Genomic DNA, 20,671 nt, shown 5'->3' on the forward strand with positions numbered 1-20,671 from the left:
CAGTATCGCTCGTATAAAAAATTAGTTTTGTTGGGCCAAGAAGGTAAATCAAAGCATAGCAACCCATGTAATTTCTCTTCTAAAATTGCTGATAGTCAAAGCTCAGTTCTATAAATATTGTACATGAAATCCAGATACAAGGGAAAGCAAACCAACTTCTTGAATTTTAGATGCAAGTTCATTTCCTATCTCGAAAAATCGTCATTTGATTCTGAACTTGATCTGGATCAAACACTCTACATATGACTCCTAATTCGATCCCTTCGCCTACCAAGAAAACTACCGAGCTGAATGCATAGCTAACCTTGTCTGCCAAACACTGGGTAGTCAGTCCATCATGTAAGCAATCACAGCTGCTCGCGGAGACGGGGGGGCTCACAGTGCAGTGGAACTATCTGTTTCCATTTTCTACTTCTCAAATCATGTACTATAAAAACCAGCTACTTCTTTCTAAATCTCAAGCACTTGTTGTGTTTTACTTCTGTGATGCTTCCGTCAGAAGTGAGTTGTTTCTTCTCCTGTTGTGGTTTTGCGAGCGCGAGTTTCTCCATTGCGTTTATGAACTTGCGTAAGTGCTTAATGTAGTCGGGAAATGTTTCGAGGTTACAGTGGCCTCCACCCTTCACCCATAATGGATCATATTTTTCCTTGGATAGTTCCCACAAACGCTTTCCGTGGGACAAGTCAACAATTTCATCCTCCGTTCCCTGCAAATAGTAGCGTATCAATGAATCAAATTATGAGAACAATCGGACTGAATCAAACCAGAAGTGTCACAAATGCTCAATTACATATTTACAAAATTCAGAATACTGCTGTAATTTCTAAAGTTATAGCATTTTTGTCGGAAGTTCAACCCAATAGAGGTGTCTAAGAGTAATTCTTCCTTTCATCAGTTGCTTCTTGACGTTGATATGAAATCCTCACTCTCTTCTGATAATATGATTACCATTTTTTCACTTCTTATGACAACATCTCTCTCAATTTAGCTGATAACAAACGAGATTTTTAACGTTGAGCTGTAGTTTGATGTTCTTCATTCTTAAGTTACGACTTTTTGATGGTTTTCATCAGACAAGATATACTAGGCAAGGGCGGGAAGATTAACGACATAAGAACCACAGCACAAACTCTTTGAATTCTAAAGAATGACACTCAAACAACATAGTTTTAAATGAATGAACGAAATAGGTACTTACATGAATAACTAAAACCGGACAGCTGACATGCCGTATTTTATCTATATTCTGAAAACATTGCACAGAGCTTGTCAATACAAATTCAAGTAACCGAGCCTTGCAGCAGAATTAAGCAATTCAAAGAAGACAAGTCGAACTTACTTTGAAAATGTCGAACCAAAACGTCAACTTGACAGGATACAAGACTCGTATGCCTGAAAGGATGGCACTGTGAAGAACAACGGCTCTGAGTTTTTTCAAGTGAGAAGCCAAGTGCAGTGTTGGTCCGCTTCCAACAGATTGGCCATACACTATCAAATCCTCCTGTCTAATTTCATAGTCGCTCTTCAAACAATTGTACACGGCTTCTATGTCATAGTATGTGTTGAACTCAGATGGCTAAACAATCACCAACATTAACACATTTCAGTCGTAGATTTTAGCTATGACGGTCAATAGATCGATGTAAAAGGGATGGACGTTAAAACCTGAATTCTGCACTAACCACTATAAACGCAAACCAACTCCATCGATACTCAATACTTACCTTACCAGTGGATGCTCCATATCCCGAATAGTCATAACTGTGACAAAGAAAACCATGTTAAGTACATCCGGGAAGGCTTTCGCATCACTGAAACACGGTGAATTAGAAAAAATTGCAGCATATCATCTGCATTTTACATTCAAAGTACATTAATGAACTCTCAAGCGCTTAACAAATGGTAGCAGAGGAATTTCTATGACGAGGATCGCTCTCATCCTATGCATCCATTCCATACCAACCCCGCCAAACAGAATTAAAACAAGAAAGCTACACGATCAATCAAACAGTTTTAGCTTAAACTGTTGTTTACTGGAACAATCAAATGTTGAAATTTCAAAGAATATAAAGACCAACAACGTAAGACCAACAAAATATAAAGAAAAATTAGCATGTGTAGTGACCGCCGTTGTTTACTGGAACAATCAAATGTTGAAATTTCAAAGAATACTAGCATGAACAGATAATCTAATAAAAAAAACCAAACGAAACATATCAAACGTGGAAGCAGAGGAGCATCCATATTTGAAAAATCCAACACCAAATTCAGAAAAATTATTTCAAAAAAGGCAGAAAACAATCAATAAAACTGAAAGAAAAAAAAAAACCAATACCAAAATAAAATTAAAAAGCTGAAAAGGTGTTCCATGAACATTTCTCAAAGCACAAAAAAGGGAACAAAAAACATACCATTTGATGTTTATTAATTTAAAAAACAAAGCCAATCCATCAATCAAAATCCAGAACAAAATCCAAAACAAGCAAAAAGCAAAGCGATTTGAAGCTCTAAGAGCGTTTATTTTTTTCACCTCTAGAGGTCTTTAGTTTGAGTCCCGTATATTAATACATCTCCTATCATAAAAAAAGGGGGAGAATTTAAATGCAAGAATACCTCATAATATTGACACGCAGGTGAGCCCTGAGCTCAATGAAGAGCTCGTGCATCTGCCCCAAGTCCGCCGCATTCCCATGCGAGTATAGCAGCGTGAACCGCGCGAACGGGTGCCGCCAAAACGTCGCCACGATCTTGTTCCCGCCCTTCGTGTCCAGCAAATGCACCTCCATGCTCTTGTCCGCCGTCACGCCGGAGAACACCAGCTTCCCGCCCTCGTCCTTGGACACGTCGTACGTCGGCGGGTCCGGCGGGAAAAACGCAAACTTGGCCGCCACGCCCGCCGTAACGTTGCCCATTAACGCAAACCCAGCTGCAGACAAATCGAGTTCTACCAATCCTTGCTGTCCTTGTTCATCGTGAGAAAATTAAAACTCCAATAAATAGAAGGAAAAAAAAAAGATTAAATCTTTATTATTTGTTCTTCTTTTTCTCTGTTTTTCAGAAGAAAAGAAGGAAAAATAAAAAATAAAGATTTAATTTTTTGAGGGGGGGGGTTTTGGATTCCGTGAAATTTTTTACTGGGGATGATGGAAAGGCAGAAAAAAAACCAGGTGGGAGGTGGCGTCAGATGAAATTAAAGGCGAAAGGTGGTGGTGGCAAAAGATAGATCCGATCCAGGCGGGGGAGCTGGAAATTACGGATTGCTGTTGGAGAAGGATGCTTTTTTTGTTGTAAACAACAAGAGTAGGTTGATGATGTGCAAACTTGGTCTATTTATATCAGTTGATGTGACGGCCCCTTGTTTTTTTTTAAGAGTGTAACGTCGTGTTTGCTCTTCCTATCGATTGTTGGAATAAATTTATGAAAGGCGAATTCTTGTATTTATAGTTAAGTTGGCCTCATTTTGTAACAACGTTATAACTTTTTATTAAAGGGTGTTGCGAGTTTGACCACATGGTGCACTTTAGTGTACCGAAAGACGGGCACATAGGTCATATGTCGATGTATAAACTGAAAGACATTTTGAAAAAAAAAAACTTTTTTTCTATTTGTATAATAATATATGATGTATCAACCGGTTGAAAAACCTCTCGTGAATATGGGTGTAAATTTGTTTTAGTTTTTTACTCAAATTAAGAAAAATAAAGGGTGGTTAGATTAATAATTGAGGCACTAACTTTTGCTGGCTTTAAACTGATAAAAATGGTTGAGTTCACCACTTTCAAGATATTAAATAATTGTCATTAGCAATGGTTTAATGTTTGATAGATTTGATCACTATCAAATAGGATTAAAAGATATTCAAATGTTCTCCAATGGATATGTCAAATATGATGCGACAACCGACTCATTTGACTCTTTGCTTTCTAACTGTTTTTTTTTATTTTTTACAGCAAACAAAGAAGTCAAATATTTTTAATTTAATTTTTTAATTCATGTGTCCCATTAACAACCAATAGAATAAAAACTAAAATTAATTTTGATTATTTTTTAATAGTTAATGTAACTCTGAGTCCAATAAAATAATAAAATACATATTTGACACATTTATTGGAAAAGAAGAGGATTTAACACTTGTATTCACTTTGTCACATTAGCCATCAAATATAGTTTTGACATATTATTTTTGACATCTTCTTTGGAGGTGCTCTAAGCAGATTTTGTCAACGATTTTATAATGATAGTACGAGAATTAATATTAAACTATGAAATGTCAAACTTTCTACAAAGAATCTCACTTTAAAAGAGTCTTCTTAGCATTTCTTTTATAACTTAGTGATACTTCAGTTGCAAAAGAAGATTGGTAATTACTAATTACTCATACATGACCATGAAGCTACTAATTATCGTAGGGAGTAGTGCAGTAAAACGAAGTTTAGTAATTACTAATTACTAATTATTGCAGGAAATAGTTCAATAATTCAGAAAAAAAAAGCAGTGGAAAGCAATCGGTTGAATATGAAGCTATATATAATAAAAAATATCATCTTAAACGGTCTTAAAACATGCGGCATCGCGGTCATTTTTATTAGTTAATACTTAATATCATATAACCAAAAGAGGAAGGGAGCAATAAAAAAAAAGGGCAAAAAAGTGGATGGACTAATGGACGGACGAGATTCAGTCAAAGACCATGGGAGGATCTTGGAAGAAAGGGAGAAGAGCGGCAGAGACGTCAGAGTCAGACCTCCCTCATTCTTTTGGATTTGAATCTGATCCGGATTTAAATTGTAGAATCCTAGAAATTTTTACATGTGAGTCATTCATTGCGTATTGTGTGGTTAAAAATTATTTGATTTTTTTATTTAAAATTAAACACAAATAGCACATAATAAAAATTAATCGTATAATATACAATGAACAATTAGAAAGTAGGAATCCCTAAGATTAAGAGATTTGCCTGCCAATGACTTTGCTCCTTGAGTCAGTGCTTTGACCAAAATTTCGTACTTACTTAACCCCCAATTTTGATAACTCCAAAAAAAAAAAAAAGATAAAATAAACAAAGGGCCCTTTTTGATAAAATTTATTGAGAAAGGTTTAGTTCTTCGAGTTTCACTTTAATTCACTTAATGGTGAATTTACATAATTTCGTGTTTATGATCGAAATTGTTCATACTATAAATCATTTTGAAATTTTTACAAAAAAATTAAAATTAAGAGTGTTTCGCCAATTAATTGTAGTAAATAAATAAATAGTTCATAATTAATTTATTATATCATTCGATGACAAAATGGTTTCATATTTAACTGATTTTTTGTAAAAATGATCTTTAGATAATTATTTATGATATAAACAATTCTGATTATAAGTATGAAATTTCATGAACCAGCTACATAAAGAAGCCAAGTTAATTCCAAACTTATTAGTTCACAGATCCAAATCATCTAGTTTTCATTAAGGAATTATGATAAAAAGCTAAACAAAGTGATGTTTGCATAATTATATAAAAAAAAAGTAGCATATGTCACATCTGTCATTTTATTATGCAAAAAAAATAGAGTGAGGATCTTTATGAGGATTTCATGAATTCTCAAATCAAATCCGTTCATGGTAAATCATACGATCATAAATCATTGTAATTTTTTTATTTAAAATTAAATATAAACGGTACTTGACAAAAACTGTTCTAATCACATCACATGCTATTCAACAAAAAAGATAAGGATGTCATCAACAATGAAATTAATTGAGTAGGCTTTAGGACTAGAGTAGGGGACCTTTGTGCTTTAAGATGGGGACCAAATCAATGAACATGAAAGCTCAATAGAATAAAGATGATGATATTCATCATGTGTTTGATGAAATATGTATGTTGTCACGCAATGGTATGGACTCCTTCGTACAAATTTGGGCTGCAATCATAACTATGGAGAGATTCTTCGTTGTCCCGGAAATACAAACACATAAGTTATATGTCAATATACAAGTAGAGGGACATTTAAAAAAATAAATTTTACTTGTATAATAACATAAGGCGTACTGCTATATACTCTAAACACATTAAAAATCTACCATGATCATAATCTCATTCAATTAAACCTCTATGATTAGTGTACTATATTAATGCACAAATCGTGTTTCTGGCACATTAAAATTTTGTTATGATTTGGAGTACCAATAGGTGACTAGATCGACATTTCATAAGTCATTAAGGAGAGGGTAGGTATTTAGATAATTTTGTGCACTAACCAAGGAAAAGAATAGAGTCAAATAGGCCATAGACTTCCTTGGAATCTGTGGGGGAAACAAAAGGAAAGAAAAAGAAGAGAGATGCTGGGGTAACTCGCACTGAGTCTATCCACCGTCACCTCATGTTTTTGTAATTTTGTGAGTATATCTGTCTTTGTCATCTCATGTTTTTGTATAATTTTTGTGTCAACATTATAATATTGTGTTCAAAATATGAGACGGAGTGTCCACGAAAAATTCTACTTTGAGGGAGTCTCCTTAACATTCTCGAAAAGAAAGGTTGACATAATTGCAAAGTGAGAAAACTTGTGAAATGCAAACGTGAATTAAGTCTATTGGCCAGTCCAGAGTAGTCGAAACCTTCTTTATACACTGAGTTTAAACATCGTCTAAAAGATCATTACTCAAGCAAATAGATTATTTGGTTAAATAAGAGTTTACTCATACAAACATGATTTGTTTTGGAAACCCTAATAGCATATACATTCAGCAGGTTAAACAACTATGTTCCTTTTGCATAGGAGTCGATATCTCATAACACAATCGTGGATACATACAATATGGCTCAAACTAACATCTAATTTCGGAGAATTCTAATCGCCACTTTTGAACAAAATGTGCTCCTCTTCCAATGTGATCCTATCGCCGGCAACTGAAACCCAACTTTCAACGATTTTATCAACTGTTCCGTCCAAGATCTCCACTAAAGTGAAGGCGCGCATGGTGCCGCAGGACTCCGGTGTTCCTTGCTCAACGTTCAGTCTCTTTACTCTAGGAAAAATAGCCCCGTTGAGGTATATAGTGTTGTCGGCTCCAACCACAATCATTTTCCGAAGACCATTTCCATGCGCTAGCTCTTTATGCATGTGACCAAACACCACCAGTGGAGCACAGATTGTTGCAGTCTCTTTTAAGAGGGACAGGGCTTGTGCAAGATCTGTACCGAAAAAACAAAGTGTTTATGTTAGTACATCTTAGGTTAGATCAACCTGCTTCCTTTCCACGACCAGCCTCTTAAATTCATCAGGACACAAGCAACACGCAGCAACCCAAAAGGCTGTGTAGGAGAGTGACATTGATTCAACGGGTAACACTAAGTTTAAAAGGATAACAAAAGGCCATCTCAGTGCTTCAGTGAAGAGGTTCAAATGGTTATTACCTGGGTCACCATAATCTCCACCTTCAAACACCCAATCTTTTCCACAAATGTCATCCACGTTAGACCCAAGACCTGCACAAGGAGTGAACTCAGAAATCTGCGTTCAAATGAAGTGAAGTTTGGCTCAAAATGCCTGATTATTATTTGCTTCAGCAGATTGACAAACCTGTGGGTCCATTATGTGCAAGAAATATGATCAAATGGTCCTCAGGAGCACCCGAAGTTGCTTCGCATATTCTTTTAGCACTTCCTTCCATGTCTTGGACCCCAAACCTAAGAGGCAGTTGTTTCAGCACATTCAGTCAGTATTTAAGCTACCATTGTGGAAAACACTTTCTCCGAAGAATTTGCATGATAAATGTGATTCATGCATAGTTTTATAAAAAGCGGTTGCACATTCTTGGATGCTACTTTGTATCGGGGCCAACTATTTTTTATTTTTGAATAAGAAAGCAAACAAATTGATAAAATTCTAGTTTCGTGTTTCATCAAGAGCTGCTAGAAACATTACACACCTTGCAGACAGAAGCTTTTGTCGAAAAAACTCATTTCCCCCACAAGAAAAAGGTCGCCCACCAACAACACTCAGCTTCATAGCAGGATAGTCCAAACGCCGATAACCCACATGCTCCTCACCGAGACTGAATATTACAAGTATTTTATGTAAGAATGACATCTAGAACAGCAAAGATATCATATTTCAATGGAACGTTAAGTAATAATTGGTACACCAAAACGCGACAGATATGGCAATTTCAGCATCTTTGACAATCAATAAGATAAGACAAACTCACCATTCTAGCTGAAGTTGAACGCCGTCTTTTTTCCTGATATTAGAAACTATTAAATTAACCAGATTACCTTGGATTAAGAGTCAGAATTACATCAACACACTTGATGCAAGGGCGTGTATGCATGTGCACAATTTGGGGTGTGTGTTGGGGTGTTGGGGGGGGGGGGGGGGGGGGACACAGCCAGTTGAATTACATTCTAAACTAACCACATTGATAATTACATATTGAACTGGATACTATGCAGCGTTTCTAACGAGGACTTCATTTTAATCATATGGAAATACATAAGAAAAATACAAATAGAAGCAAAACAACTTACCTTCCAGAAAACTGTGTTGTATGCCAGGCATCATGGTTTCCTAAAATAATTTCTTTAGCAATATCGAGAAAAACAACTTACTTTCGAGAAAACTGTGTTGTATGCCAGGCGTCATGGTTTCCTAAAATAATTGCCTTAGTAATATCGAGATCTGCAACGCTCTTAACGAGTTCAACGTTCTCTTCACCAAAATCACCTGAACAAAATGGAGGAGAAGGAAAGGCCAAAAATACACAAAAGGAAGGTAAACTATCGATTTAAAAAAACAAATAAAACTCAACGGCCTCGTTAGTGCAGAGCCACAACATAAATTCAGATCACACATGGCTCTAAGTCTCTAAATTTTCTTGAGCTATATTCTGAGAACAAACTTATCTTAAAATTTACAGCAATTAGGGACATGCCATGAATTTATCAAACGTCCAAAGTTACTAGTTACTTAGATCAGCAGTCGGGAAGCACCGAAAAACATACGGTACATGAAATAGTCAGGGAGAATGGAACCTGCCTGTAAAAAGAACCAAATCCGGCTGCATGTCAATATAAAGTTACGAACTTTATTAGATTTCTTTGCAGGACATACACAAAAGTTGGAAGATTTAAAAAGAAAAAGCATTTGGACAAAAGGGTTTTTGATAATTAACTCAAATATTACTACATAATCCCAAATAATCAAAGATTTCCCAAATAATCAAAGATTTTAACTTGTTCTTTTAAGTTAAAAGAAGATAGAGAAGAGGGGGGAAATGTAAATACCTGCAGCAGTTGAAGTGCTTTCCTATCTTCTTCTAGATTCCACTGATCATGCTTCACAAACCCAAATAAAAAAATTTGATATTTAGAGGATAAAAGTACGAAATTTAATTTAATCAACCGGTCACGGTTTCGGAAATTCACAGAGAGGGAGAGAGAGGGACTTACGACATCGCCGACAACGGCTATACGAGCTGAGCTCCGAGCTATGGAGGAAGCCATGGAAGAGCGCGCGGTGATGTGGTCGGAGCGAGGGTAGGGGGAGGCGAACGGGAGATGAAACACGGGGTGGGTGACCTACTCTGTTGTCACTCTATCTCGCTCGCGCGCGCTGCTCTACTGGTTGGTGAAGAGTCAGCAGGATTCTCGGGGGAGATATTTCAGGGCGTATAAGAGAAGTTTAACGAAAAGCTAATGTACTGTTTATTTCGACGAAAAATCACATTTTTACCTCAATCTTGGTACTATTTATTTTATCATTTATTTTGTCTTTATCATTAAAACTCAAAGTTTTCAAACCCTTTTCATTAATTTTTCTTATATAGGAAAAATGATGTGACATGTATGTTAAAAAATTAATAATTTAAAAAATAAATTTTTTCATCATTTACATAAAACACATGGTGTATCGCTGTGTTTTCATCATAATAAAAAATTTCTCTCTCCGGATCTTTTTAGTGAGAATGTTGACGATCTACGAATTAAATTTGTTTATCATACATCGTACGATCATTTTTTATTTAGTATTATTTGTGTTTAATTTTAAATAAATATATTTAAAATATTTTTTTATCGCACGCATCAGGTGTGGCTTTTCCCACCGTTGGATTTAATTGTGGGTCCTACCGATTTGGAGCATGTATTGCCCGTCCTCCCATTGAAAAAAATTTCTAGTGTGTCGGTATCATGATCAGATAACGTTATCAGAACAATACCGAAACCAAGTCCACTTTCATTCGACGAGCCATCAATGATCCTCAAAATGTCATAATCCAAAATTAATTGAAATTTTTTAGTTAATTATATTATTACATTTGGTGTATCGAATAATCTGACATATCCTCCTCTTGTTATAGTGCCTCTGTTTTTTACTCAGATTTTCTTCAAATTTGACCTTTGATCTTACAAGTTTGATTTTTATATTCAAAACCGACAAGGTTGATTACTTATGATGTTTTGGTTTAATAATTTATTGTTGTATATAAATATTTTTCCACTCAATGACGCAGTATTGAACCAAAACGCAAAAATATCGATAAATTTGTTTCATGTGAATTTCTCTCCAATTTGAGACGATAAATCTAAGCTCTAAATGAAAATTGTACATCTTTTTATTTTTCACATTTGGTTGGTTTCTTAATCACCATCAATTTTATCAATATAATACATTCAAGAATAATCTATTATGTCAATTAAAAAGTTCTAAGAATATTGAAAATGAAGGTTTATCAATTCGATAATGCTAAGGAGACCATATTTTCACATCTAAAATCTCTCGCTAATAAAAGTAAAGTCCATAAAACAAGTAGGTTTTACCTCTATTCGAGAGATGATTTAGATGTGGTTTATAAAACAAGTAGGTAAAGTCCTAAAATATTAATGTGTTATAATATTAAAGTCTAATAGTAAGTATAAGGATAAGCACTCTACCACTAGGATTATAAAGTCTTATACTAAATAGGACCATGTATTCAGTTTCTGGACCTCCCTAACGAGAAGGGATGCCACTTGCTCATCTAAAGTCCAACTTAGCTATGCTAGTTTTGCAACTTCTGAAATAGCCGACTTTCGTTCATTCCCCTTGTGTTTACACAGCTTTCAAATAATTCATGAATCAAGGAAATCAAGATTAGGAGAGGGAATAAATAGTTGTGAGATCAACTAGCCTCTTCTCCCAATACATCTTATCTCGAATTTTCGAGTATTGGGTTACAGATTCTTATATGAAACCAACTTTTTTACTCCACATGGATTTGTAAACGCATGAATCATGTGAAGAGAAATAATTTTAGTACTCATGTGTTAGTAATACAAAGAAAATACAGAACTTACATGCCATAAATTAGATAACAAGATGTCAACTATCTAAAGATATCTATCCATAAATTAGATAACAAGATGCCAACTATCTAAAGATATCTATCCGTAGACATTAATTTTGATATGGTCCACTATATGCCAATAGACCGCGCACAGCACAAGTGTCTCTAAGAGTCTATGCAAAGTCCCAATCCTAACACAATATCTTAAACGCAAATTCGGTCGTCATATCTACATGCAGGAAAAAGTCATTGGATCAAAACGCTATAAATATATAGACATACGAGACGAACAAGCAAGCAAGAACTAATAACTTGCTGCAATGTCTTCCAAGCTAACACTTCCGTTTATCTTTTCCGCTCTCATCTTCCTCATCCACCTCAACTTCTCATCCGGCCAAACCGTCGTTAAAGCCGCTTACTGGTTTCCCGACAGTGGCTTCCCGGCCGCCAGCATAAACTCCAGCCTTTTCACTCATCTCTTTTGTGCATTTGCCGATCTCAATGCCACCACCTACCAAGTCACAGTTTCGTCCTCCAACTCCGCCCCGTTCTCAAGCTTTACACAAACAGTCCAGCAAAAAAACCCTTCTGTAAAAACCCTGTTGTCCATCGGTGGCGGAAATTCCAACCCCGCCACCTTTGCCGCAATGGCTAGCCAGGCTACCCGGCGTAAAGCGTTCATTAACTCCTCCATCACGTTAGCGCGGAGTTACAACTTCCATGGCCTTGACCTTGACTGGGAATACCCATCCTCCACCACGGAGATGACTAACTTCGGTACCCTTCTCACGGAGTGGCGAACTGCCGTGGCAAATGAGTCAAAAACCACGGGCAAGACCGCTTTACTTTTAGCCGCTGCTGTTTTCCGCTCTGCGGATTACTACAGCATAAACTACCCCTTCCAGTCCATATCAAACAGTTTGGACTGGATCAACGTAATGGCTTACGACTTCTACGGCCCCGGTTGGTTCCCAAACAACACTGCGCCACCCGCGGCGTTGTCTGCGAGTTCCGTTAACGGGGATGCCGGAATCACGTCGTGGATTAAGGCAGGATTGGCTCCCAAAAAGATAGTGCTAGGTCTTCCATTTTACGGATATGCGTGGCGTTTGTTGGACGCGAATAACCACGGCATTTTTGCCCCTGCTAATGGATCCGGTATAGGAACGTATGGTGACCAAGGTTACAGCCAAATAAAGGATTTCATAAGCCAAAACGCAGCTCAGACGGTGTACAACGCCACCGTTGTTACGAACTATTGCTACTCCGGGAAGACGTGGATTGGTTACGACGATACGCAGAGTATCTCCGCCAAGGTTTCGTATGCCAAGACGACGAAAGGACTTCTTGGCTACTTTGCATGGCATGTCGGCGCTGACAGCAGTAATTGGGCTCTTTCTCAAGCAGGTATTTTGTTGAATCATGTTGCAAAAATTTTACATTATATTGGATATTGAACGATTTCATTGCTAGTTGCATCCATCGAAACTTTTATCTAAAATGATACACTAATTGGATCATACAAGTGATTAAATTTGAGAAAATTTTGACGTTTATTAGTAGTGGACCGTTAAGACTGTTTCTCTGATAATAACCCATATTTTTTGGATTAATTTCTATTGCATATATGAAATATTAGTTCTTCCAAATTAAAGAATACAATATGTAGTTGTTTTGTTTTGTTTAGGATTCAATTACTGTTGATTATTCAACTCTATAATTTCATTTTTCACGCAGCTGCAAGTACATGGGGATGAACATAAAGATTACAGCTTAAAGTTGGTAAATTATCCAAAACAAGCCCACAATATGTAGTATAGTAGTTAACTACTTCCAATAAGGCCAAGAGCATCTCCAATAAAAATATCAAATGTTAATTTGCTGCCAGATAATAATATTTTCAATTTTTGTTTAATATTCAATTATTGATATGTAGCCTTCCTATTTCAAAAATGTATGCTACTAGCATATATCGTTTTACTGCAATGACAGAAAACAGTTATGCTTATGCACCATGAGTGAAAGTTTAATTCCCACCGATTCTTCTCCCCCTAACAACTAACTATTTAACTCACTAATACTGTCATTCTACTAAAAATATATATGCCACTAAAACGTTTGAAGCAATCTTCATAATATTCAGACATGTCTAAAAGGGCATTGAGGCAAATATACGAGGTCAATTGGTAAACTTATCAACTATAGACAGATGGTCGTGGGGCGAATATATTAATGAGCGGTAATTTTCACACATTTTTTTTATCTCCTACACACATGTTCAATTTTTTAATATTTGTTTGCTAAAGGAAAATAAAGCACGAGGGCCTTAGCTAATGCGGTCTTCAGGACGCTGGGTCAAAGAAACTTTCTTTGTCGACACTCCTCATTTTGCTTGACTAACTCTGTTGCGCACCGAATGCTAACGATAAGGTCAGCAGAACTGTATTTGTTAGGCAGACGTAGACCAAAAACTTTGAAAATTCCGGCATCTGGCAACCGAACGCAACTAAAGTAATTTGGTTTGTCCAAACGCCATCCACGATCACATCTCAAATTTTTGTTCAAACTCGAAATTTTCGCGTTATTGCAACCGCAAATGTTACGTACGTAATCAATCAAAGAAAAAACAAAGACAAAGAAATTATTCTCATTTCAAGGCTAAAAAATTATTGAATTTAAGACTCGATAATATCTCAAATTTGTAGCTTGATTAACCGCCCTATAAGTTATAGGGCTGTTAATCTATGGAGTCGGGGAAAGTTTCCCTTAGAAATCGCTTTCATGGCAGACAAACTTTCCTCGATAATTTGATTTTTCTTTCTTTTATACATTTTACATAGGGATGTGATATTCACACACCTCATTTTACTTCTCACACACCTTTTTAATTTTCGACCGTCGGATCGGATGATTTGAAGAAGATCAACGGATATATCATATAAATTATCAAATGGTGTGTGAGAAGTAAAATGAGGTGTGTGGATAACACATCCTTTTACAAAATGTTAGGTGGCAAAACATTTCAATGCAACGTGTTTAACTTAAATTGTTAATTCTTGTGATAGTAGGGTTGTCCACATATTTTCTGCAACGTCGTCGACGCATACGAAGGTCTTCATATTTACTATATGCAGCGGACGGGCTGCTCAATTTAAGGCAAAGGTACAAGCTTTCAGCCACCTTACGTATACGACACTCCGTAGATTATGTAGGAGAAAAACTTGTGTAAGGATAATTAAACCACGTATACTTTTTTACTGCTCACAACCTAATAAATTTTGGTGATCTTATATATCCAAAGGTGACGTTCTATGCTAATAATATAAATTTGTGCTCATACAATTTGCTCGCTCTTCCTTTAAAAAAGAACGAGACTTGGCTGCTGAAGATTCAGCAGCACCTCCTGCTGCCAACCAATAACGGCTGGACACATGTCCAAATTGTGAATTTTTTAATCCAACTTGAACACGTGTCCAGCCGTGATTGGTTGGCAGCAAAAAGTGCTGCTGAATCTTTCAGCAGCCAAGTCTTTTCCTTTAAAAAGCTGCCCTACTCGATATTTTCTCGTTACGAATGTCTCAGGTAATTAAGCGTCTGTCCCACCAGCCAAAGAATTTTATTGAAGCTGTCCCTGAATCCTAAACGGTATGTGTCCACGTACTCTAGAACAATCGCCAACAGTACGTGCATTGTTGCAAGCATTGAATTAATTAGAAACGTAAACGTCACTTGAGGTGTTTTGACATTTCCATGGAATCCAGAAATATCTCCTATCTGATCCCTTTCAGAAACATATGATATGAGGTTATGTATGAGAACTGAATTAGCTATTTCCATGGAATTCAGAAGTATCTCCTATCTGATTATCCCCTTCATCTTCCTTGTTTCTTGTTCCTCTGCACAAACTTGGATAAGAGCCGGTTACTGGTACGCCGGCAGCGAGTCTCCTATACCGGAGATAAATTCTGCCTTGTTCACTCATCTTATCTGTGGTTTTGCTGATGTGAATTCCTCCACCTACCAGCTCTCCATCCCTTCTGCTCATGTCCAATACTTTTCGAGCTTCACAGATATTGTCAAGCGAAAGAACCCGTCCACCATCACACTCCTATCCATCTGGAATGGACTGGCTGAAAGAAGACGAGCGAAGTTGGGCGGCGAGAACGCTAACTTTTCAGTCATGTCCTCAATGCTCGAAAAGCCTTCTAATAGAAAGTCTTTCATTGAGTCTTCCATCAAAATGGCAAGGCGTTATGGATTTCAGGGTATAGACTTAAACTGGCTGTGGCCTAACGAAGCCTCCGATATGATCAACATTGGTAAGCTGTTGGACGAGTGGCGAGCTGCTGTGACTTATGAGTCGAGAAACTCAAGTCAGTCACGGTTAATGTTGATAATGGCCGTTCGTTACTTGCCTGCTTTTGAATCGTTGATTTATCCAATCGAATCTATGAAGAGGAATTTGGACTGGGCGCATGTTGTGGCGTATGACTATCATCTGTCTTCGAAGGAGAATGTTACCGGTGCTCATGCTGCTTTATACGACCCTTTAAGCCATGTTAACACCGATTATGGCATAAGGCAATGGTTTAACTACTCGTTTCCTGCTAGCAAACTCGTTTTGGGTTTGGCTTACCACGGCTATGCATGGACACTTGCGAACCCCGAAGACAATAATGGCATCGGGGCACCTGCATCTGGCATTGCTGTGACACAAGATGGATCCGTGAACTATAAGTACATCAAGTGGTACACACGAAGCTACCGAGCTCCCATAGTGTATAATGCTACTTACGTCGTTAATTACTGTGTCATAGGATCGAGTTGGGTTGGTTTCGATGATGTGGAAGCTATCAGAGCTAAGATTGCATATGCCAAGGAGAAGAAGTTACTCGGTACCAATGTGTTTCAAGTCAACAATGACGATGAAAATTGGGCACTTTCTCGGGCAGGTACACAATACTTATCCCACGATACAGGTTAATTATCGATGCTATGTTTTGACAGAAGTCTATTTTCAGACATCAAATTGTTATCTAATGACTAACATAGATCCAACTGTTTTAATGATTCACAGCTCAAGAGGAAGGAAATGGTCATGAAAACAAGCGGCGATTATTGCTTATAATCTTGCTTCCAATTACTTCGATCGTAATTCTTATAGCCATTGTGGTGTGCTACTTGCAGAGAGAACCATTGAAGACAAGAGGTTGTTTTCCTCAATATTGAGGGTTTGTTTAGCAACTAGATGATGTATTCACTTTTTCTTTTCCCTTCCGGTTTCAGGGACAATGATTCTAGGCAATTCAAGAGCATCAGATCCTCCAAATCTGCAAGCATTCAGCTTTTCCAAGATCAAAGCAGCAACAAATAAATTTTCAAGCGAAAACAAGCTTGGAGAGGGTGGGTTTGGTCCCGTTTACAAGGTAACATTTTGTATATTATCTACATATGTTGTACGAACCCTGAAAGGGAGTGTTGCAATTTTTGGAATTCATCTTTGTATCGGGTAAGATCTCGATTTTCATCAACCACGTTAACTCTATTTTCTTTTAAATTTCTAGGGTAAACTGCAGACAGGACAAGAAATAGCGGTGAAAAGACTTTCAAAAACATCAACTCAAGGACTTGAGGAATTTGGAAATGAGGTTACACTTACTGCAACACTACAACACGTGAATCTAGCTCGGGTTCTTGGATTCTGCAGTGAGAAGGAAGAAAAAATGCTGATCTACGAGTACATGCCAAACAAAAGCTTGGACTTCTACCTTTTCGGTCTGCAATTTTTCATGCTTTCTGCTATAAAAGAGAATGCATGCTAGAATAACACAAACTCTGCAATTTTTAAAGTTGTGAGATCTGTGATTGTAATTTTTGTTTCTCTTGCTCCTTTGCGTACCTCATCGGTCCTGAATTTGTTATCTCGCAGATCCTACCAGACAGTATCTCCTAGACTGGAGAAAGCGTGTGCACATTATCGAAGGCGTTACTCAAGGACTCCTATATCTTCAAGAATACTCAAACTTCACAATCATTCACCGAGATCTAAAGGCTAGCAATATTTTGCTTGACAATGAGATGAATGCTAAAATTTCAGATTTTGGAATGGCCAAACTTTTCGGAAAAGATGAACTTGAAGGAAACACAAGCCGGATTGTTGGAACATAGTAAGTAAACTGCCTCTCATCAGCTATTCTTATTCACGCATGATCATATCCTTTAGTACTTATTGAATGCAATGCAGCGGCTATGTTCCTCCTGAATACGTAAAAAAGGGCATATACTCTATGAAGTACGATGTCTACAGCTTTGGAGTTCTACTTTTGCAAATGATTAGCGGACGGAAGAGTACATGTTACTATGGTCCGAACGAAAGTCAGCACCTCTTGGAATATGTAAGCTCCATGGCTTTCTTTGACTACTGTAAATAACTACAATTTTGTCCTGAACTTCAGCATTAAAATTACTTCAGGCATACACATCGTGGAAAGAGGATAAAGGACCGGAATTTATTGATCCATCACTTGACGATTCTTCTACTTCTTTTAAACTGTTGAGGTGCTTGCAAGTAGCTCTACTATGTGTCCAGGAAAATCCCGACGATAGGCCTACAATGTTGGAAGTCTATTCCATGCTCAAAACTGACACTCAAGCCGTTCCTATTCCTACAAAGACAGCTTTCTCTGGAAAAAGTGATAGAGATAAGGAAAGCGTATCTACATCACAGAAAGGAAGCTGTTCAGTCAATGACGCTCAGATTTCCGAACTGCAACCTCGATAAAAATGCAGGCTCGAATGAGAGGTGGTGTATTCTTAGGCTCAAGAATGTGGTGTATTCTTAGCTAATTTCTGGACAAGTTTCTAGCAAATATTTTTTTCCTTCTCTATATACAACAAGCTGAAAGTAATACGCGCTGTTTAATCTAAATTCTGTGTGGATTCTGAAACTAGGCAGAAAAAAGGGTTCCAGGTAAAGTTTCTCTTGCCATTGCTTTCATGGCAGATAAATTTTTCTCAGTATAATTCGATAGTTCTTTCATACATTTCACAAAAAGTTTGGTGGCGAAAGTTTTCATTGCTACATGTTTAACTTAAGTTGTTGGCCCTGCAATTTCGTCATCGTTGACAAACATAGAAAGGTCCATGTTCTTGCTATATGCAGCAAATGTAGACCAACTCCAGGCTGTCCAACTTAAGGCGAAGGTAGGTCAATCTATGGTCACCAGGCAGTATAACTCTTACTTAGAGCGACCCTTCCAAAACACAATTACGTATACAACAACAACAACAACAACAAAGTCTTAATTTACCAAGTGCTTTTAGCTGTATGAATCCTAGAACATCATTGCGCTTGGTTTTGCGCCATGTCTTCCGTTAACTCCAACTACTCCATGTTTTTTCTCAAAGTCTCTTTCCAAGTCTTCCTAGGTCTTCCTCCACCTTTTTTCTCCGAGCCCAAACCACAATTAAGTATACAGAAAGTAATCATGTGGTTGAGATGAATGCTAAGATTTCCGATTTTCGAATGGCCAAACTTTTCAGAAAAGATGAACTCAAAGCGAACATAAGGCGGATTGTTGACACATAGTAAGTGATAAACTGCCTCTCATCGGTTATTCACACATGACCTTATCCTTATCCTTGTTATATGCAATGCAGTAGCTAGGTACCTCCTGAATACGTACGAAAAGGCATATACGCTATGAAGTACAATGTCTACAGCTTCAGAGTTCAGCTTTTGCAAATGATTAGCAGACGAAGAATACATGTTACTATGTTCTGAATGAAAGTCTGCACCTATTGGAATATGTAAGTTCCATAAAATTTCCACGCTTCAAATTTCTATCACGAACTATTGCTTAGACGTGAACTATATGTTGAAATCACTGAAATTGTTCAGGCAGATTACACAAGTTTTAATCCCAGTTCCCACAGCATAAAAAGTATATATAGAAAATGTACCAAATCTTACGTTGTAAAAGGGACCAAACCTACCCTCTCCTTATCTTCACTTGAGAAGTTATTTGTAGCCGCTTTGAGACTGGAAAAGCGGCGTACTTTCAGATTTGGAGCATCACTGTCAACAGCTGATGTACTAGTAGACATTTGCCTAGAACAAGCATCCCTGAAACCAGGAGTAAAAAATTCAAATGCAAATCTGTTATCTGTTGGTGTCGACCGCTACAAGAGAATCTCTCTTCATTTAATTGCTATTAGAAAATAACCATCACAGTTGAGTATATAACCTTTTGTCTTCAATAATTCTTTCTGTTTCAATAATTCTCTCTGCGAGTAACACACCATGAAAGCGATGAGAATTACAATTACGATTGATGAAACTGGAAGCAAATTACAAACAATAACCGGGGTTTATTTTCGTGACTATTTCCTTCCTCCTGAGCTGTCAATCATGAATGAAGTTGGAAGTAAAACAATTTGATGCCTTCAAATAGCTTGCTGTCACAATTGAACTTTAGTGTGGGATAAGTAATGCCTACGTGCACAAGAAAGCGCCCAATTTTGATTGTCATTGCTGACTTGATGAAACACATTGGTACCGAGTAGCTTCTTCTCCTTGGCATATGCAATCTTAGCTCTAATAACTTCCACATCATCAAAACCAACCTAACTCGATCCTATCATACAGTACACAAGTAGCATTATACATCATGGGAGATAGCTTCGAGTGTACCCCTGGATGTACTTATAGCTCATGGATCCATCGTTTGTCACAGCAATGCCAGATGCAGGGTCTTGAGGTTTTTTGCAACTATCCATGCATAGCCGTGGTAAGGCAAACCCAAAACAAGTTTGCTAGCAGGAAACGAGTAGTTTAACCATTGCCTTATACCATAGTCGGTGTTAAGATAGCTGAAAGGGTCGTATAAAGCAGCATGAGCACCAGTAACATTCTCTTCGAAGGCAGATGATAGTCATATGCCTTAACATGCGCCCAGTCCAAATTCCTCTTCATAGATTCGTTTGGATAAATCAACGATTAAAATAGGAAAGCCATTGTCAATTTTAATCGTGATAGGCCAGTGTTTCTTGCCTCAGAAGTCACAGCAGCTCGCCACTCGTCCAATAGCTTTTCCATATTGATCATATCCAAGGCTGTGTTAAGCCAAGGCCAGAGCAAGTCTATACCTTGAAAGTAACATCTTGCTAATTCGATGGAAGACTCAATGAAAGACTTTCTATTCGAAGGAATTCCGAGCATTTTAGAGAGGGCTGAAAAGTGAGCTCTCTGACCCAAAATTAGCTGAGAAGCTGCTGCTTCTTTGTTCCATATGAATAGGAGTGCTTTGATTGATGGGTTTTTGCTCTTGACAATATCGGTGAAGCTCAAGAAG

General features: G+C 37.4%; 5 protein-coding genes across 8 annotated transcripts; 2 read left to right on the top strand and 3 right to left on the bottom strand.

Annotated features, from left to right (window-relative positions):
• Positions 1-44: 44 nt before the first annotated feature.
• LOC103447179 (uncharacterized) lies at positions 45-3,412 on the bottom strand. The gene is made up of 5 exons (XM_008386363.4): positions 2,615-3,412; positions 1,726-1,762; positions 1,341-1,577; positions 1,200-1,247; positions 45-707 (listed from the first exon to the last, which is right to left on the bottom strand). The coding sequence occupies exons 1-5, from the start codon at positions 2,911-2,913 to the stop codon at positions 441-443; spliced, it is 888 nt and encodes a 295-aa protein (XP_008384585.1). The 5' UTR covers positions 2,914-3,412; the 3' UTR covers positions 45-440.
• Positions 3,413-6,651: 3,239 nt separating this feature from the next.
• LOC103447199 (uncharacterized) lies at positions 6,652-9,653 on the bottom strand. Of its 4 annotated transcripts, XM_070813662.1 has the most exons (9): positions 9,445-9,653; positions 9,280-9,330; positions 9,032-9,053; positions 8,605-8,719; positions 8,205-8,237; positions 7,926-8,051; positions 7,577-7,683; positions 7,411-7,482; positions 6,652-7,188 (listed from the first exon to the last, which is right to left on the bottom strand). In XM_070813662.1, the coding sequence occupies exons 1-9, from the start codon at positions 9,496-9,498 to the stop codon at positions 6,845-6,847; spliced, it is 924 nt and encodes a 307-aa protein (XP_070669763.1). In that variant the 5' UTR covers positions 9,499-9,653; the 3' UTR covers positions 6,652-6,844. The 4 variants fall into 4 exon arrangements, with proteins under 4 accessions (XP_070669763.1, XP_070669768.1, XP_070669767.1 ...); XM_070813667.1 differs by lacking the exon at positions 8,205-8,237; XM_070813666.1 differs by lacking the exon at positions 9,032-9,053 and having other exon boundaries at positions 8,605-8,722; positions 9,279-9,330.
• Positions 9,654-11,517: 1,864 nt separating this feature from the next.
• LOC114827049 (class V chitinase) lies at positions 11,518-13,233 on the top strand. The gene is made up of 2 exons (XM_029108573.2): positions 11,518-12,725; positions 13,056-13,233. Exons 1-2 carry the CDS (start codon positions 11,639-11,641, stop codon positions 13,073-13,075), a joined length of 1,107 nt encoding a protein of 368 aa, XP_028964406.1. The 5' UTR covers positions 11,518-11,638; the 3' UTR covers positions 13,076-13,233.
• A 1,822-nt stretch (positions 13,234-15,055) lies between these two features.
• LOC103451752 (G-type lectin S-receptor-like serine/threonine-protein kinase At1g11410) lies at positions 15,056-18,361 on the top strand. Its single transcript, XM_029108578.2, has 7 exons — positions 15,056-16,270; positions 16,396-16,527; positions 16,605-16,744; positions 16,883-17,093; positions 17,248-17,485; positions 17,563-17,713; positions 17,791-18,361. The coding sequence occupies exons 1-7, from the start codon at positions 15,118-15,120 to the stop codon at positions 18,097-18,099; spliced, it is 2,334 nt and encodes a 777-aa protein (XP_028964411.1). The 5' UTR covers positions 15,056-15,117; the 3' UTR covers positions 18,100-18,361.
• Positions 18,362-18,931: 570 nt separating this feature from the next.
• On the bottom strand, positions 18,932-20,667 carry LOC114822560 (class V chitinase-like). The gene is made up of 4 exons (XM_070804677.1): positions 20,393-20,667; positions 20,052-20,189; positions 19,314-19,443; positions 18,932-18,991 (listed from the first exon to the last, which is right to left on the bottom strand). Exons 1-4 carry the CDS (start codon positions 20,536-20,538, stop codon positions 18,932-18,934), a joined length of 474 nt encoding a protein of 157 aa, XP_070660778.1. The 5' UTR covers positions 20,539-20,667.
• Positions 20,668-20,671: the final 4 nt, after the last annotated feature.

The sequence above is a fragment of the Malus domestica genome, chromosome 02, assembly GCF_042453785.1.
Source record: "Malus domestica chromosome 02, GDT2T_hap1".
Taxonomy (NCBI): domain Eukaryota; kingdom Viridiplantae; phylum Streptophyta; class Magnoliopsida; order Rosales; family Rosaceae; genus Malus; species Malus domestica.

Excerpts from the sequence above, each read along its gene's own strand:
- LOC103447179 (XM_008386363.4), bottom strand. The coding sequence starts at position 2,913 with ATGGGCAACGTTACGGCGGGCGTGGCGGCCAAGTTTGCGTTTTTCCCG. Across the intron at positions 1,578-1,725 it reads ATGGAGCATCCACTGGTAAG|CCATCTGAGTTCAACACATA; the intron begins GTAAGTATTGAG and ends GTGATTGTTTAG. Across the intron at positions 708-1,199 it reads GTCCGGTTTTAGTTATTCAT|GGAACGGAGGATGAAATTGT; the intron begins GTAAGTACCTAT and ends TACTATTTGCAG.
- LOC103447199 (XM_070813662.1), bottom strand. The coding sequence starts at position 9,498 with ATGGCTTCCTCCATAGCTCGGAGCTCAGCTCGTATAGCCGTTGTCGGC. Across the intron at positions 8,720-9,031 it reads GGATTTGGTTCTTTTTACAG|GTGATTTTGGTGAAGAGAAC; the intron begins GCAGGTTCCATT and ends CATTTTGTTCAG. Across the intron at positions 7,189-7,410 it reads TGGAGATTATGGTGACCCAG|ATCTTGCACAAGCCCTGTCC; the intron begins GTAATAACCATT and ends TTTTCGGTACAG.
- LOC114827049 (XM_029108573.2), top strand. The coding sequence starts at position 11,639 with ATGTCTTCCAAGCTAACACTTCCGTTTATCTTTTCCGCTCTCATCTTC. Across the intron at positions 12,726-13,055 it reads TTGGGCTCTTTCTCAAGCAG|CTGCAAGTACATGGGGATGA; the intron begins GTATTTTGTTGA and ends TTTTTCACGCAG.
- LOC103451752 (XM_029108578.2), top strand. The coding sequence starts at position 15,118 with ATGAGGTTATGTATGAGAACTGAATTAGCTATTTCCATGGAATTCAGA. Across the intron at positions 17,094-17,247 it reads CTTGGACTTCTACCTTTTCG|ATCCTACCAGACAGTATCTC; the intron begins GTCTGCAATTTT and ends GTTATCTCGCAG. Across the intron at positions 17,714-17,790 it reads GTCAGCACCTCTTGGAATAT|GCATACACATCGTGGAAAGA; the intron begins GTAAGCTCCATG and ends AAATTACTTCAG.
- LOC114822560 (XM_070804677.1), bottom strand. The coding sequence starts at position 20,538 with ATGCTCGGAATTCCTTCGAATAGAAAGTCTTTCATTGAGTCTTCCATC. Across the intron at positions 19,444-20,051 it reads ACCCTGCATCTGGCATTGCT|GGATGCTTGTTCTAGGCAAA; the intron begins GTGACAAACGAT and ends TCCTGGTTTCAG. Across the intron at positions 18,992-19,313 it reads CAAGTGAAGATAAGGAGAGG|GAGGTACCTAGCTACTGCAT; the intron begins GTAGGTTTGGTC and ends GTACGTATTCAG.